General features: G+C 37.8%; 1 protein-coding gene across 5 annotated transcripts in view; it reads right to left on the bottom strand.

Annotated features, from left to right (window-relative positions):
* Positions 1 to 1091: 1091 nt before the first annotated feature.
* Positions 1092 to 14943, bottom strand: part of CTNNA2 (catenin (cadherin-associated protein), alpha 2) — a 460517-nt gene continuing 446665 nt past the window's right edge. For all 5 annotated transcript variants that reach the window (XM_009882507.1, XM_009882503.1, XM_009882504.1 and 2 more), the window contains one exon: positions 1092 to 2254. In XM_009882507.1, the coding sequence (XP_009880809.1) occupies positions 1967 to 2254 (288 nt within the window). In that variant the 3' untranslated portion in view covers positions 1092 to 1966. The remainder of the gene's footprint in view (positions 2255 to 14943) is intronic.

The following is a 14943-nucleotide window of genomic DNA, read 5'->3' as shown; positions in this document are numbered from 1 at the left end:
TTTTAGACCAAAACACTTCTGAAGTGCTATGACTTTTATTTGTGGCCAGTAGCCAATTTTCTTGTTTCATGCACCGTACTGGAACATTTCTATTTGTCTGATATTTCCTATTTTTTCTTTAAACTCAGTATCCATCTTTTGCCTCTGTAATTTTATTCATAAATATCCCAATTACTTTTAGGTATTTTATTGGTACCACAAGTAATACCCGTCTATGTCAGGCTACAGGGCAATATAGGGAAACATCTTCAGGGATCTTCCCACACCTTCTAATGTATTTTGATCATGTGTACAGTCTCCAGTTCTGACTGGGGAACCTTTTTATTGTGCAATACAACTAAACAAAGCAAAAATAGTACTTTCCTAAAAGGCCTCTGAGAGTACATTTCTTTATAAAGATTGTGTAGGAGGGCAATGGAACAAAAATTGCTACGTTGCTATTCTGAGGAACAATCAACATATCTGACACAAGCATCCAAGCATCTCTCAAAAACACTGTAAGGGATATACCTGACACTTATGGTACACATCACTGTGTTTCAAATACATTATGAGGTCATGAATGTTCTCTTAGGTTGTTGATATTTAATTATAAGAAAAATAAATACATGTTCATTGTTTTATTTTAATATATAGAGAGACCTTTTCATAACAATAATACAGTCTCTGTAGTTGAGCCAACTGTTGGGGCTAAAAGGGAATAAAAGTAGATACTGCATTTCTTTGCACAGTGGTCTTTATACAGATCTTCAGTGTGGCACAACAGATGATTTTCAAGGTTTTGAGATGTCAACCTTATAAGGTTAATAAATTGAACTATCTTTATGGTGTTTCTGAGGTGTTTTATTGAAACAATTTCATCCCACGACATGTATGTCCATGTATTGAAGTTTAAATCAGTCTCAGTTTTAAACTTTTTGACGCCCATGTTTGGCTATCCTGGTTATAAAAAAATGAGAAAATGAATGTAATGTTATCCTTCGTTCACCAAAAAAAAAAGAAAAAAAGGAAGCATGAGGCAAAATTAATCACTGTCTACACCAACTACGATGCAGGAGATATCTAAGCATTAAAAGAGACCAGCCATATTAAGGATTCCGAGGTTAAATGAGTTTATTGAGTTAGTGGTTACAACGGTATGTCAGATACCTGTAATCCAAGCTACGCCTACATATTTGCCTCTAAAATCTCACACTGTCAGTTTCCGTGTTTCTAAACATTCCACCACCAGGTCTTCTATTACTAATATTATAATAATAATCATAATAATAATCATAATATAAAAGGCAATGTCAATCACCATATTGTGCTTCATACTCCACCATAAGGAATTCAATTGGCAAAAGTAAACCTCTGGTCATATTAATGGGATTAATTGAAATGTGAGCAATCATAACACTACTAGAATATAAAGAACAAAATATGGTTTAAAATAAGCATTTTTAAGATGAATTAGTTTGTATCTGTTTTAAAAATTCACATACTATAATGAAGATGACTTAAAAGTTATATGATTTAATTATTGGGCCACACATTTAAGCATATTGGCTAGTACATTTTTGCACTGGAACAGAAGCAATACAAGCTTTATGGTCTACCATTACGATTCCTTTTTTTTTTTTTTTTTTTCTCCACGTAATATACCTGCCAACCTAATGTTTCTTGCATGCATAAAAATTTCTGGGTTTAGACTTGAATTTATTTAACCCACATGTACCCCTGTGATGCAAATTCTTTGGCCAATTCAATGCTATAGTTTAGTTCAAAAAGTAAGCTTGGAATATGTCCATTTAACATCAGAAGAGAATGCCCTAAATTTTGGCATTGCAGAAAGTTAGTTATATCAATAGAGTCTCAGGTCGCATGCAAATTGACACTGCTTCCCCCCACCCCATGCCAGACGCATACAAGTCGGCAGGTATGCATACAAAAAGAATATAAAACCCTCCTGGTAAAGCTTAGTGGTTTAGAATGAATCCATAGCTTTAAATTCACTTAAGGCCTGTACAGGGGAAATATGTTTCTTCTGAGACCCTCTTCTCACTCTTGTCTGATATTCTTCTGGTTTTTCTCTCTTTACTAGAGGTTTCTTCTCAGGGGCCTTCATCTTCCAAGATACAACTGGTGAGTTCACAGCAGCAGTACCATAGACCTTCTGATATTTAGTAGAAGCCACATACGATGCTTTCACTGTAAGGACCACAGCGTTCATCAGATTTTTAGCTGCCTGGATGAGAGAAGTGGCACTGTCCAACTAGAAATAGAAAGGAAAAATGAAATAGAGCAAAGTTACTCCATGGCTGGATCACTGCACCATTTCCTGACTGAAGTCTGGATACTCTCAGATCTCATTAAAGATGAAATGAATCCTCTCCCTCAGGATTAATCAAGTGGCTTGTAGTAACAAGCACCAGCAACAACATGCACTGAACTGTAAAGGTAAGACTGTGGTACCTCACATTAATTTTTTAATAATTCAGAGGAAAAACTTGTGTAATCTGTTCTTTTGTTGACGTTGATCCTTTTTCTACAGGTGAAGAAGTTGCCTCTTTTTTCACAAAAAAAAAAGTTACTTCTCACTCAAACCTTTACAAATTTACTTTTACGTGTCAGAAACCCCAAAACAGGTTAACAGGGACTTTTCCCAAGTGTTCAGGTTTGTTCTAATGATTCCTACTAAGCCCAGGACAACACCTCCAATGAAGTCTACAGGAACAGCGTGAGGCCAGTGTTGAGCTTGTTAGAGAACCCCATCTGAAAAGATGAAAGGAGATTTTGAAACCCCTAAAGAAATACAAAGATGAAACGATTAACTGTGTTGTTTTTTTTTTTTTTTGCAGTAACTACTGTAATATGTGAGCTACTTATGTTCACAAGGGATCTTACTTTATGATTAGCAGGCTTTTCATACATATACTCTTGTGTTTCTTCCATGCACAAGTCTGCCTCAGGTCCCCTGGATGTAGAGAACTTGTTGAACTTCAAAACACTGAGACTTCCAGTCAACAAGCTTCCATCATACGCTGAAATCAAGTACATATCCTTGGCCATTTTTTTTTAAAAGGATTTAAGCATGTAATGGGAATTCCAAAGCAACATCTCAATGTTCCAAAATGCAAATTAGGCACTTGCCAAATCCAACTGGAAATCCTCAAATTAGTAGGTGCTAAAAATACGCTCTTCTGTAGTGTAGTAGCCCAAGTTACTATTTAGGATGTTCAATTATCCCTTTCCCAAAATACTGAAAAAGTGGTATATACTCTTTGTGATAATATCTTTCAGTTCTAACTGTGGAAGCTGGCTTAAATTTTTATAAGTCTTTCCCACTTAGCAGGAACGATTTTTGATGCAATATTATTTTTGCACTTTAATTCCACCCCACTTGCTCAGTAAGATCTTAGATATTTTTGGTCAGTTTAAGAGGCCTGTCTCCCTCCATACCTTTCCTGCTCCATATTTTGGAAGCATATGATTCCTTAACATGAATTCTAAGCAAGGTAGCCAGGATAAATACTCATAACACAAGAACAAAAACCGTATTATACTTCACCTCAAGTATTCTGAATCATTAACAGAAGAAGAGTTCAGGAGAAACCTCTTTCTGAAGTGTCAGTGACTGATGTGAACAAGAATAGATGTTACAGAAAGACTATGTCTGGAACCACATTAATCCATAGACTTACCTATTATTTTTTATTTCTTCAGCTGTGGCCTTATACTCATTATGACTCATTAAATACATAAACAGCTACATACAGTGAGGTGAAAAACAAAAAAGCATTTTAATGATTTTCACGTACTTGGTGCCATTCCCTGAAATGCATAGTTAATTGTCTGCCCCCAGTAAACATTTTGCCTCAGGACTAATTTGTATTTTCTGTTAGTAAAAGAAACTAAGTTAAAAGATGGAAAATTACATTATATGGCAGAAACATGACTGTTCAACAGGCAGTAATGAAATATAATTCAGTATAGTGTTATTCTATAACCACAGTACTCCATGATTTATAAGGCAATCTGTATGTTTGTTGGCAAATAACAGATCATACTCTATTAAATTAGGATATTCTAATTTACTGCAGAGATCTACAATCAAACATTATTCATTGTTAAATGATTCTTTTTGAAACACTGGTGGATTGATATTGAACATAAAGTGATACCGTCAAATAGCATTTACTCCATAATCAATGTGGATAAACTGACTGGATCAAGCCTATATTGCACATTCCTGAATGAATTCTATTTGTTGAAGGTTTCTAATAGCCTCACATTTTCCATTGTCTCTTTATGAAGAGTTCTGGTATACATGGGGCATAAATTAAGGAACAGAATGATTAAAGGAAGCATTTTGAAACGAGCAGGCACCTAAATTAGATGCTTAAAACCATACAAAGGATGCAATCTACATCTTTAAACACATTAGTAATTTTATGGAGTATATTGATCAAGGTGTGCAGAAGCATGTGCTTCTGCAGGATTGGATGCAGATTGCAACAATGTCTTTTAGAAAACCACGTTACACATTTTGGTGCCATTTTAATTACCTTACATTTTAATTTAATTCAATCTGCTGTTATAGTAGATAAGAGCTCCATATTTTCACCATTATTAATCACATTTTAACATACAGATACTTAGTCCTTGCCCTTAATATCCATTCATATTGTAAAATGCTTTCAAGTCTTGGAATTGGACAAGAGATATAAAACCCCCACAATAGTATTAGGCTATGAGTGTTCTCCAAAATCTGCCAGTAGCCATCCCACGTACCCAATTTGGCTACCTAAGCATTTCCAATGATTTTCTTCTTGCCTCCAGCTCCTTGCTTGTATTATGGCTCAGTAAAGAAGAATTAAACTCAATGAACATAATTTCAATTAACATTTAGATCTCACTACACCACTGTGCAACTTCAGTTTTAAGCTGTGCTTTGTAATCAGCAGAGCTACAGTGGCATAAAGCTGGAACGAGGCTGCAGTGAATCAAGCCCTTAGTGCGTTAATTCCTTACAAAATCTGGGCACAGAAACCTAGGCACTTTTCCAAACAGATAATGTTAATAATAAAAAAAAAAAAAAAAAAGAAGGAAAATTAACATTTCAAATAAAAGTACCACTAGGAAATTATTGCACAGTACAGAAGGCAAACTTCACTCCCTAGCAATGGTGAGGGAATTATGAATATAACGATAGCTTTTCCTGCTAACAACTAACAGATCCTTTGACTTGCTACACAAAGTAATAGTGTTCTGCTACTTAGATCTCTTTACAAATACAGATGCCTCCATTTAGGAAAAAAAAAAAAAGCCCTCTCAAACATGAGACAAATTTAGGTTATTGGCTCATAAAACTCCAAGAACAGAGAACGCTGGGGAAAATTCAAAAGAACCTAAGAATCACTGCACTGGAGCTGGTCACTTATCCAGGTTAAAACTACCATCTACCCAGGGAAGGCATAAATCATTCAAGAAAAAATAAAAAAAAGATTTTACTAAAAGCTAACTTTGCAATTAGTGAATGCAAGGGTAGAGCACTGGAACAGCAGAGGCTGTTATCTGCCAAGAAGATAATTTCAGGGGTTTTCTTCCCCCCCCAAAATCCATAAGGCTTTAAAGAATTTTTGTTCTGCTTCTAGGCTGTGCTGCATTTTTCTTGCATTATACGCAGAATTTTCAAGAAGCTTGTGACAATCAAGATTTCTTGCTTCTTTCACATATACAGATAATCTAAGTGAAATAACCAGTAATTACAATACCAAAAATAGCTGAAAAAGAGGGAGACAATAATGCTGGAATTTTTTCTCCTTAACAGTGAAGCAAAGGAAGAGGGATGTTCTTCCTGCACTGTCACACCACTGTAATGGGAATTATACCACTGATTTTAGAAAGGAGAAAGTTTAATTTCCAAATATATTTTCATATTTACAATCAGAAATATACTACAACAAGTAAGGGAAATAGAGGAAAAAAACCTCCTGTATTTCCAGTGAGCAAGGATATAGTATAGGTAGTTTTAAAAGAGCTGGTTGTTTAAGAATGTTTTATATCATGATTCTTGCATTTAATAGACTTTGAAAAGCAGGGGAAGACACCAAAAGAATTGTACACAGTTCCTAGTCTGGAAAGATTTGAGCAGGGCAAATAAAATGACCTGTGAAATTATAGGCCAGTTCAGCTGACAGCACTCACAAATAAAATAATGCCATATCTATGACAGGCTTGATGGTCGCCAGCGCAAGGGAGCTAATTGGTGATGTCAAGATTGGAGGCAGCCTGTGTTGCAGTGATCATGCACTGGTGGAGTTTGCAGTCCTGAGGAATATGGGTTGGGCAAAGAGTAAAGTCAGAACCCTGAATTTTAGGAAAGCAAACTTCTAGCTGTTCAAGGAGTTAGTCAATAGGACGCCCTGGGAAACTGCCCTCAGGGACAAGGGAGCAGAACAGAGCTGGCAGATCTTTAAGGATGCTTTCCTTAGAGTGCAAGAGCTCTCAGTCCCCAAGTGTAAGGAATCAGGAAAGGAAGGTGAGGGACTGGCATGGCTGAGTCAAGACTAAAGCATAAGAAAGAAATGCACAGGCAGTGGAAGCAGGGACAGGTATCCTGGGAAGAGTCTAGGGACGCTGCCTTGTTCTGTAGGGATGGGTCAGGAAGGGCAAGGTGCAGCTAGAGTTGAACTTGGCAAGGGATGCCAAGAATCAGAAGGGCTTCTACGGATATGTCAGCCAGAAAAGGAAGGTCAAATAAAGTGTACACACCTGATGAGCAAGGCTGGTAACAACAGACAAGGAGGAGTCTGAGGTACTCAACACATTTTATGCCTCAGTCTTCACTAACAACCTCTCTTCCCACACCTCTTAAGTGGGTGGACTGCAAGGCAGGGACTGGGGGAGCAAAGACCCTCCCACTGTAAGAGAAGATCAGGTTTGTGACCACCTGAGCAACATGAACATACAGAAGTCTATGGAAACTGATGAGATGTATCTAAAAGTCCTGAGGGGATTGGCTGATATAGTTGCCAAGCCACTCTCCATGAAATTTGAAAAGTCATGGCAGTCTGGCTAAGTCCACAGTGATTGGGAAAAGGGAAACATTGCACCTATTTATAAAAGGGCAGAAAGGAGGACCCTGGGAACTACTGATCTGCCAGCCTCACCTCTGTGCCTGGGAAAATCATGGAACAGATCCTCCTAGAAGCTATGCTAAGGGACATGGAGGACAGGGAGGTGATTCAATACAGCCATCATAGCTTCACCAAGGGCAAGTCCTGCCTGACCAACCTAGTGGCCTTCTATGATGGAGTAACTACATCAGTGGACAAGGGAAGAGATATCATCTATCTGGACTTCTGTAAGGCCTTTGACACAGTCCCCCACAACATCCTTCTCTCTAAATTGAAGAGGTATGGATTTGATGGGTGGGATGTTTGGTGGATGAGGAATTGGTTGGATGGTCACATCCAGAGAGTAGTGGTCAATGGCCCAATGTCCAGACGGAGATCAGTGACAAGTGGTGTCCTTCAGGGGTCCGTACTGGGACCAGTACTATTCAATATCTTCATCAATGACATAGACAATGGAATCGAGTGCACCCTCAGAAAGTTGGCGGACGACACCAAGCTGAGTGGTGCGGTTGACATGCCTGAAGGACAGGATGCCATCCAGAGGGATCTGGACACGCTCAAGAAGTGGGCCTGTGTGACCCTTATGAGGTTCAACAAGTACAGGGTCCTGCACGTGGGTCAGGGCATCCCACAGCATCAATACAGGGTGGGGGATGAAGGGATTGAGAGCAGACCTGAGAAGAACTTGGGGGTACTGGTGGATGAAAAGCTTAACATGAGCTGGCAATGTGCACTTGCAGCCCAGAAAGCCAACCATATCCTGGGCTGCATCAAAAGAAGCATGGCCAGCAGGTCGAGGGAGGTGATTCTGTCCCTCTACTCCGCTCTGGTGAGACCACACCTGGAGTACTGCATCCAGCTCTGGACCCCTCAGCACAGGAAAGACAACTACCTGTTGGAGCGGGTCCAGAGGAGGGCCACAAAGACAATCAGAGGGCTGGAGCACCTCTCCTATGAGGACAGGCAGAGAGAATTGGAGTTGTTCAGCCTGGAGAAGGCTCTGGAGAGACCTTACTGCGGTCTTTCAGTACTTGAAAGGGGCGTACAGGAAAGATGGGAACATACTTTTTAGCAGGGTCTGCTGTGACAGGACAAGGGATAATGGTTTTAAACTAAAAGAGCAAAGACTTAGACTAGGTATAAGGAAGACATATTTTTTATGATGAGAGTGGTGAAACACTGGAACAGGTTGCCCAGAGAGGTGGTAGAAGCCCCATCCCTGGGAACATTCAAGGTCATGTTGGATGGGACTCTGAGCAACCTGTAGTTGAAGATGTCCCTGCCATTGCACAGGAGGTTGGAATAGATGGCCTTTAAAGGTCCCTTCCAACCCAAACTATTGTATGATTCTATGACTCCATAAATAAAGGGAAGAAAGGTTAATGGTAACCAAATGGGTTTGTAGGTAAAAAAAATTTCAAAGCCCCCTACATCATATTTTGATATGATTTGGATTGCTTAAAATAATAGTGTTGATATAATTGGACCTTTGAAAGGTGTTTTGCTTGGTACTATATGAGAGTTTCATTAAAAACTCAGCTCCTACAAAATTAACAAGGCACATACAGGATGATTCCAAATTCTCTAATAGCTGTTTCCAAAGTTGGGCTGCTTTTGGAGAAACCATTTGTCAGCTTTACAGTGTTAATATTTCTGTTAAAAAATTGGAAAAAAGTCAGTTAACTGATGAAATTTGCAGATAACATAACAAACGGGAAAGTGATAAGTCATACATAAGGCAAGTGATTGATATCTAATAAGCGAGTAAAGTCAGAAATGTAGATTTCAATTTGGCTTATAGCAGGTGATACCCACTTATACAATAAGGAACTTTATCCTAGGCAGGATACTAGGCAATCACTCCTTGAGTAGACAAAAAGGACACTGATGAAATAGGTTAAATTATCATATTCAGTTTATCATGTGTCCACCATTCCAGAATACTGAGTTTTCTTCTCAATGCAAGAACAATACTGAAGAACTGGAAAGAATTTAAAGAACATCAAGAACAAAAAAACATCTTTTATGGAAAAGATTCAGTCAGCTCTGTTTTTTCCATTAGTGAAGTGAATGATTAATTCACAATGAGTTGACCGAAATCAGCAAGTACATAGTAACAGAAAGCTGATAACATTTCAAGGTCAACAGATTAGACAAAGATATAACAATTTTCCAGAAAATAATGGCTGAAAGGTGAAGTAGGTGATTTTAGTTATTAATTAGCTGAAATTTTTTAGCAGTGATATTAATCACAAGAACTCATGAAAGAGTGATTCTATCTCTAGAAATTGTGGAATCAATATTGGGTGTCTTTGGTTAATATGTATACTCTAGTTTAAGCACAACTATTGGACATTTTTAATGCACATTAATTCTGGGAAGCCCATATATGCGTTACGCAGGAAGACAGTTCAGATGAAAACAATGGCCCATATTGACCTTGAAATGTATGAGTGCAAAAAAGTTAGTATTAGTAATCATTGATTAATAGAGTTCAGTCTTCTTTGTGCAGATCAGGAGGAACAATTGTCATTTATTTAACATGTTGAAAAAGAACCTGTAACCCTTCAAATACTGTTGGCTGAGACTTGATTTGTATGCCTTCAGCAGGGAACCTAGGCATTGCCGAGCCCTTAAGGCTATCTGTGAATGCTGGGTGCATTCCCTGCTTCTCCTTCTTTCCAAAACAAGTTCATACTTTTGTGGACAGGTACAGTTGCTGTTATCACAAACCAGAATTCAGTTAAGAGCCTCTAGAGCATCTAAGGTTCCATGAAGAAATGATGAACCTGGATGGTGAATCAGGAATACCATTTTCCCAGATTACATTCTTATGCAGCAGAACGTTTTCCTCTCAGCTGTGCTTAATAGTAAATCCACTCCTACATACATATGTAAGATATATGTAAGAAAAAGATCTTATTCATAATACTTATGTCTTACAGTTCTGTGGCACATTTCATGCATAAAACATGATGCTATTAGTGATAGTCAATGCAAGAATGGCCTATTTGCTATTCAGATGCACTCATCCCTATGGTAGGAGACATCTGCTATTTATCAGCACTACTACACAATGGCTGAAGCCATATTTCAGTCAGTCACTTGAAAACACACAAGGTTTTTGCTAGATATGGGTCCATTGTGAGAAAACTATCCTATATATTTGAGATTCTATAATGAACAAAATGTCATTATTTAGAATGTAATGTGGTCACAATGGTGTTAAAAAGGGATCTGTGGGTAGTATTATACTCTTCTTTGCTATTCATTTTCTCATTTGATTGTAATTAACTTACTCCTTTATACATGTTGAATATTTAATTCATTCTGAAGGTAGTTGTGCTTTATAGGTGGCCAATCCTCTGAATAACTGTCCTCATCTGCATTTTCTCAATTGCAGGTAAGAAACCCGTAGGGATTCCAAAGCCCATTTGGTTGCATTTAACAAAGGCTGCCATCTCTTAGGACAACAGAAAGCATGCAACTATACCAAGAACTATGGGCATTTTCTGTCTTCTATGGATCATTGCCATTTTAAAACACACATTTAATTTACAACGTCAACAGGTTACCAACTGCTTTATGACACTTTGAAAAAGCATAAGCATATAAAAATACTCCCAATACTGGCATTCCCAATAAAATATGACAGACATAATACAGAAAATTTGTAGAGATGCATTTATACAGTTGATTTAGTTATCCCAGCCTATTAAAAAAAAAAAAAAAGGATAAAAGACAACATGATATTCTGATTCATTTGCTTTGAGGAGAATACTTAATATGAAACTAATATAGATATAACTATAATAACATACAGTTCAACACTGGATATCACTAAAATTGGGGGGGTTATACTCCATTCACTAAATGAACAGGTTTGAAAAAGTACTAAGTTTATGATAAAATAAGAATACTAACCCTGTAAAGTTAAGGAATACCACCTAAATGCCCTCAAATGCATCCCGCTGTCCTACAAAAAGCCCTATATTTTTAATGTAGCAAGACATATGGGCTATTTCACTGAACCACCAGGAGCCCTGCATACCTTTTGTTTCTGTCGTGATTTAACCCCAGTCAGCAAACAGAACCATGCAGCCGCTTTCTCACTCCCCCCAGTTCAGACGGGGGAGAGAATTGGAGGAGTAAAAGTGAGAAAAAACTCATGGGCTGAGATAAAGACATTTTAATAAGTAAAGCAAAAGTCACACACACAAGCAAAGCAAAACAAGGAATTCATTCACTACTACCCATCAGCCGGCAGGTGTTCAGCCATCTCCAGGAAAGCAGGGCTCCATCCATATCAGTTACTTGGGAAGACAAATGCCATCACTCCGAAAGTCCCCCACTTCCTTCTTCCCCTAGCTTTATATACTGACCATATATCATATGGTATGGAATATCCCTTTGGTCAGTTGGGGTCAGCTGTCCCGGCTGTGTCTCCTCCCAACTTTTTGTGCACTCCCAGCCTGCTCACTGGTGGGGCAATATAAGGAGCAGAAAAGGCCTTGATTGCTTAGCAACAACTAAAAACACCAGTGTGCTATCAACACTACTCTCCTCCCAAATCCAAAATACAGCACTACACCAGCTGCTATTAAAAAAGTTAACTCCATCCCTGCTGAAACCATGACAGTTTCTCAATCAGCATCCAAAATAGCAAGCCATGCAAAAACTCAGAAATGCTCAGCTAGCAGAGGCTGTACTTGAATTTCATAGTGACTTCAGAAAGCTTACAAGTGTTTCTTTTTTTTTGAGGAAAAAAAATCTTTTTGACTTCCCAGTTGAGAGACTGAAACATGGGCTTCAACATCATGATAATTTTTCTCTCTATCTACTCTTCTTTGCTTTGTCCTCTCTTCTCCCCTATCAATAGCTATAAGCGGGTGGACCTTTAATAAGAAGCCTTGCAAAAAGCCTCACTCACAGGTTACAGTCTTTGGCCCGAGACCATAGTACACCACCAAAGATATTAGGCATCTCCAAAATGCTGTCCAGACAGCTCTAAAGTTATGTATGCACTGAAATTGCTTACTGGGTCATGTAGTAACATACTGAAGCACCCAATTGTAAATCCTGCCAAAGTTCAGGTTTTTGCAAAGTGTGGTAGGCTACCAAGAACTGTTCTAACATAGTAGTGCATGTTTTGGAGCAAAACACACACATGGGGAATATTAATGTTGGAAACGCAGATGCTTTATGAGGCTGGAGTTTGAGGATCACAGCTCAGGCATGAAATAGCTAGTATGAGTTCTAGGCAGGACTGAGACACTTATTTTCTTTTACTTTAGCCCATCTAGTTTTACATATGATTTGTTGTACTTGTGGAAACTGCTAAACGCCCTTCTGATTTAGACATTATCAAAATGTTATTTTTATATCAATGGCTGATGTTCCATATTGTCAATGTCTCTCCTTCTCATGAGCTAGCATGAAAGCTCATATTTTAACAACTGAAATGGTGAAATGAAAAATAAGACAATTGGAAACAACTAAAAGGTAACATTATCCAATTCTTTTTGTGAAATATGATTATTACTGACTTCTTTCCAGCCTGGCAGGTCCCAAAGGTGAAAAATATATATTTTGGAGTTTTTGATACATAGTAAAGTTTTTTTTATTCATCACTGTATTTACAGTCAATAAATTATTTATCCAATATGACATTACTGCTATAACAGAAAATTTCTTATAGATACCAAAGATAAAGTAGGCTATTTCCTCAATATTTAATATTTAATTAATATATTGTTGCATTATTTTCAAAATTTAGTTGGGAAAAATATTTTGACCCATAGTGAAAAAATTCTCAGAACTAGTTCTTTTTCTTCTTGTCATTATCTGCTACTGCACAGGAGGATAAAGATGCCAAAACAGAACAACTCATATCTTATACCAGAAACACTGTAAGGAAAAGCAATCATATAGAATTGCATTTCTTAAATAAGCTTGCTTTATCAGTCATTTTCACGCTACAATACTGTCTCAAAACTTTCGGAGTCTGTTGCTGAATTAGTGTATTTGACATCAGTCTGAATGCCTAAACATCTGGAACAATTACACAGACCAAGGACGAAAACCTCAGTCAATGAGGTCAAAGAGTTTTGTAGATGGGAACAGAATTTCGCCCTGCAACTTTGCCAGCACTATGGTTGCGTATACTAAATGTTTTCTTTGCTAAGGTTGAATGTAGAGGAAGAAACGCTTTCTACATCAACCTACAATTAAAAAACATGGGAATGAGTCTTCTGCTATGATGGCTAAAGGGTTTCTTCTTCTAAATATGCCTCATTCTGCATAGAACTAATGCCTGGAGGAACATGCCTATGATGAAATGTCATGAACTAAAAATATAATTCTCTATTGGCCATCACAGTTGCGTTAGTAATTGTAGCAAAAGTAGTACAACCACGTTTACAACTTTAAAGTCATTCTATCACATGGAATAGTTTGATCTGAATTCTTGTATGATTAACAGGAAACAGACTTTCATATGACTGATTTGAAGATAGGCTCCTACCTAATCTTCAAGGAGAAGATAAAATGTCTGCAACAAAGATGAAGTCCGAACTATATTTGACAAGATAGGTTAGCTCAAACTATAACTAAGATTTTGTGATATTGCTAGAGAGTAAGAAGTCTGTGGAAGCTGAGTATCAGTCCCAATAAAAAAGTCATTAATATAAAACTTTATGAAAGCGGTCTGTGTATTGCCAGGATTGTATAGACTATTTTACACAGGGATTCACATGCCAGAAGTCTATTCGAGATATGACATCATCTGAACCTGGTGTCACAGATCGAAAAGCACAGGCAAGACTCTGTCAAAACAATCTCAGTACAAATTTCCATTTTCATATCCAATTGCAGTTAAATCTGAAAGAGGAAATACAGGATATCTAACTAGTCTGCGCTACTGATCTCCCTCCTCCTGAACTAAGTTCTGACTTCTATGCAATTTGAAGATAGACATCATTTTTAAAAGCAGAAAATAATTTAGTGCTCTTTCAAACTAAGTTTTGGAACCAAACCTTTTGTTCTTTATCTAGAGATCAGGTATGATAACAAGAAAAGCATGTCTTTCTTACTGTCTTACCTGAAGGGAGTCCAAATCATGTCTAGTTGGCTGGCAATTGTACTCTCAGTGATAAAATGCAGGAGACTTCGGATAAAAAATATAAACCAATAAAGAACATATTCTTTACATAAGAATATGTTGTCTCCTGCTATACCTCCTGATTTTGTCACAATGAAAACAAAAAGAAAAGCAGCATAATGCAGGATTTCAGACTGCAATGCTGAGACATGTGGTATTTTCCCAACTTCTTTTTTAATTTGTAAAAGTGTGAGAATGGTATCTGTATGTGAGTTACCTCCATGTCTTCAACTGTGAGGATCTGTCACATTTTGAGAAAAATTTGCTCCTTCAGCTACCTTCGTATCTCTAAAGTTATGCTCGCCCAGGTCAGCCCAGAGACACTTTGAAGACAGCTGCTCTATAGGCATAGCTGGCTTTTCCCAGGAAAGGGCTTGGAAGAAATGCATCAAACAGAGTCAAAATGAATAAAACAAAATCCTCTGTAGAATGGAAGACAGTACCAGGACAATTGTTCCTTGCTTCCTAATGCTTGCCTGCTGTTGTTCATGTATATTTTATGTCTCATAACAGCAGATAAAGGGCTTGATCAGTCAAGATATTGATCACTTCTGAGGTGTTAAAAGGCTCTTACTGCCTTGGAGTTGAGGTTCCTTGCAGTGTTGATCAACTAAATCAGTGGAAACATTCCTTTCTCAGTTTGATTCCCTAAGCACTTTTCAG

Source organism: Charadrius vociferus, unplaced genomic scaffold, assembly GCF_000708025.1.
Source record: "Charadrius vociferus isolate BGI_N301 unplaced genomic scaffold, ASM70802v2 scaffold213, whole genome shotgun sequence".
NCBI lineage: Eukaryota > Metazoa > Chordata > Aves > Charadriiformes > Charadriidae > Charadrius > Charadrius vociferus.
The sequence above is the reverse complement of the archived record's forward strand: the minus strand, read 5'-3'. Positions and strand labels throughout refer to the sequence as shown.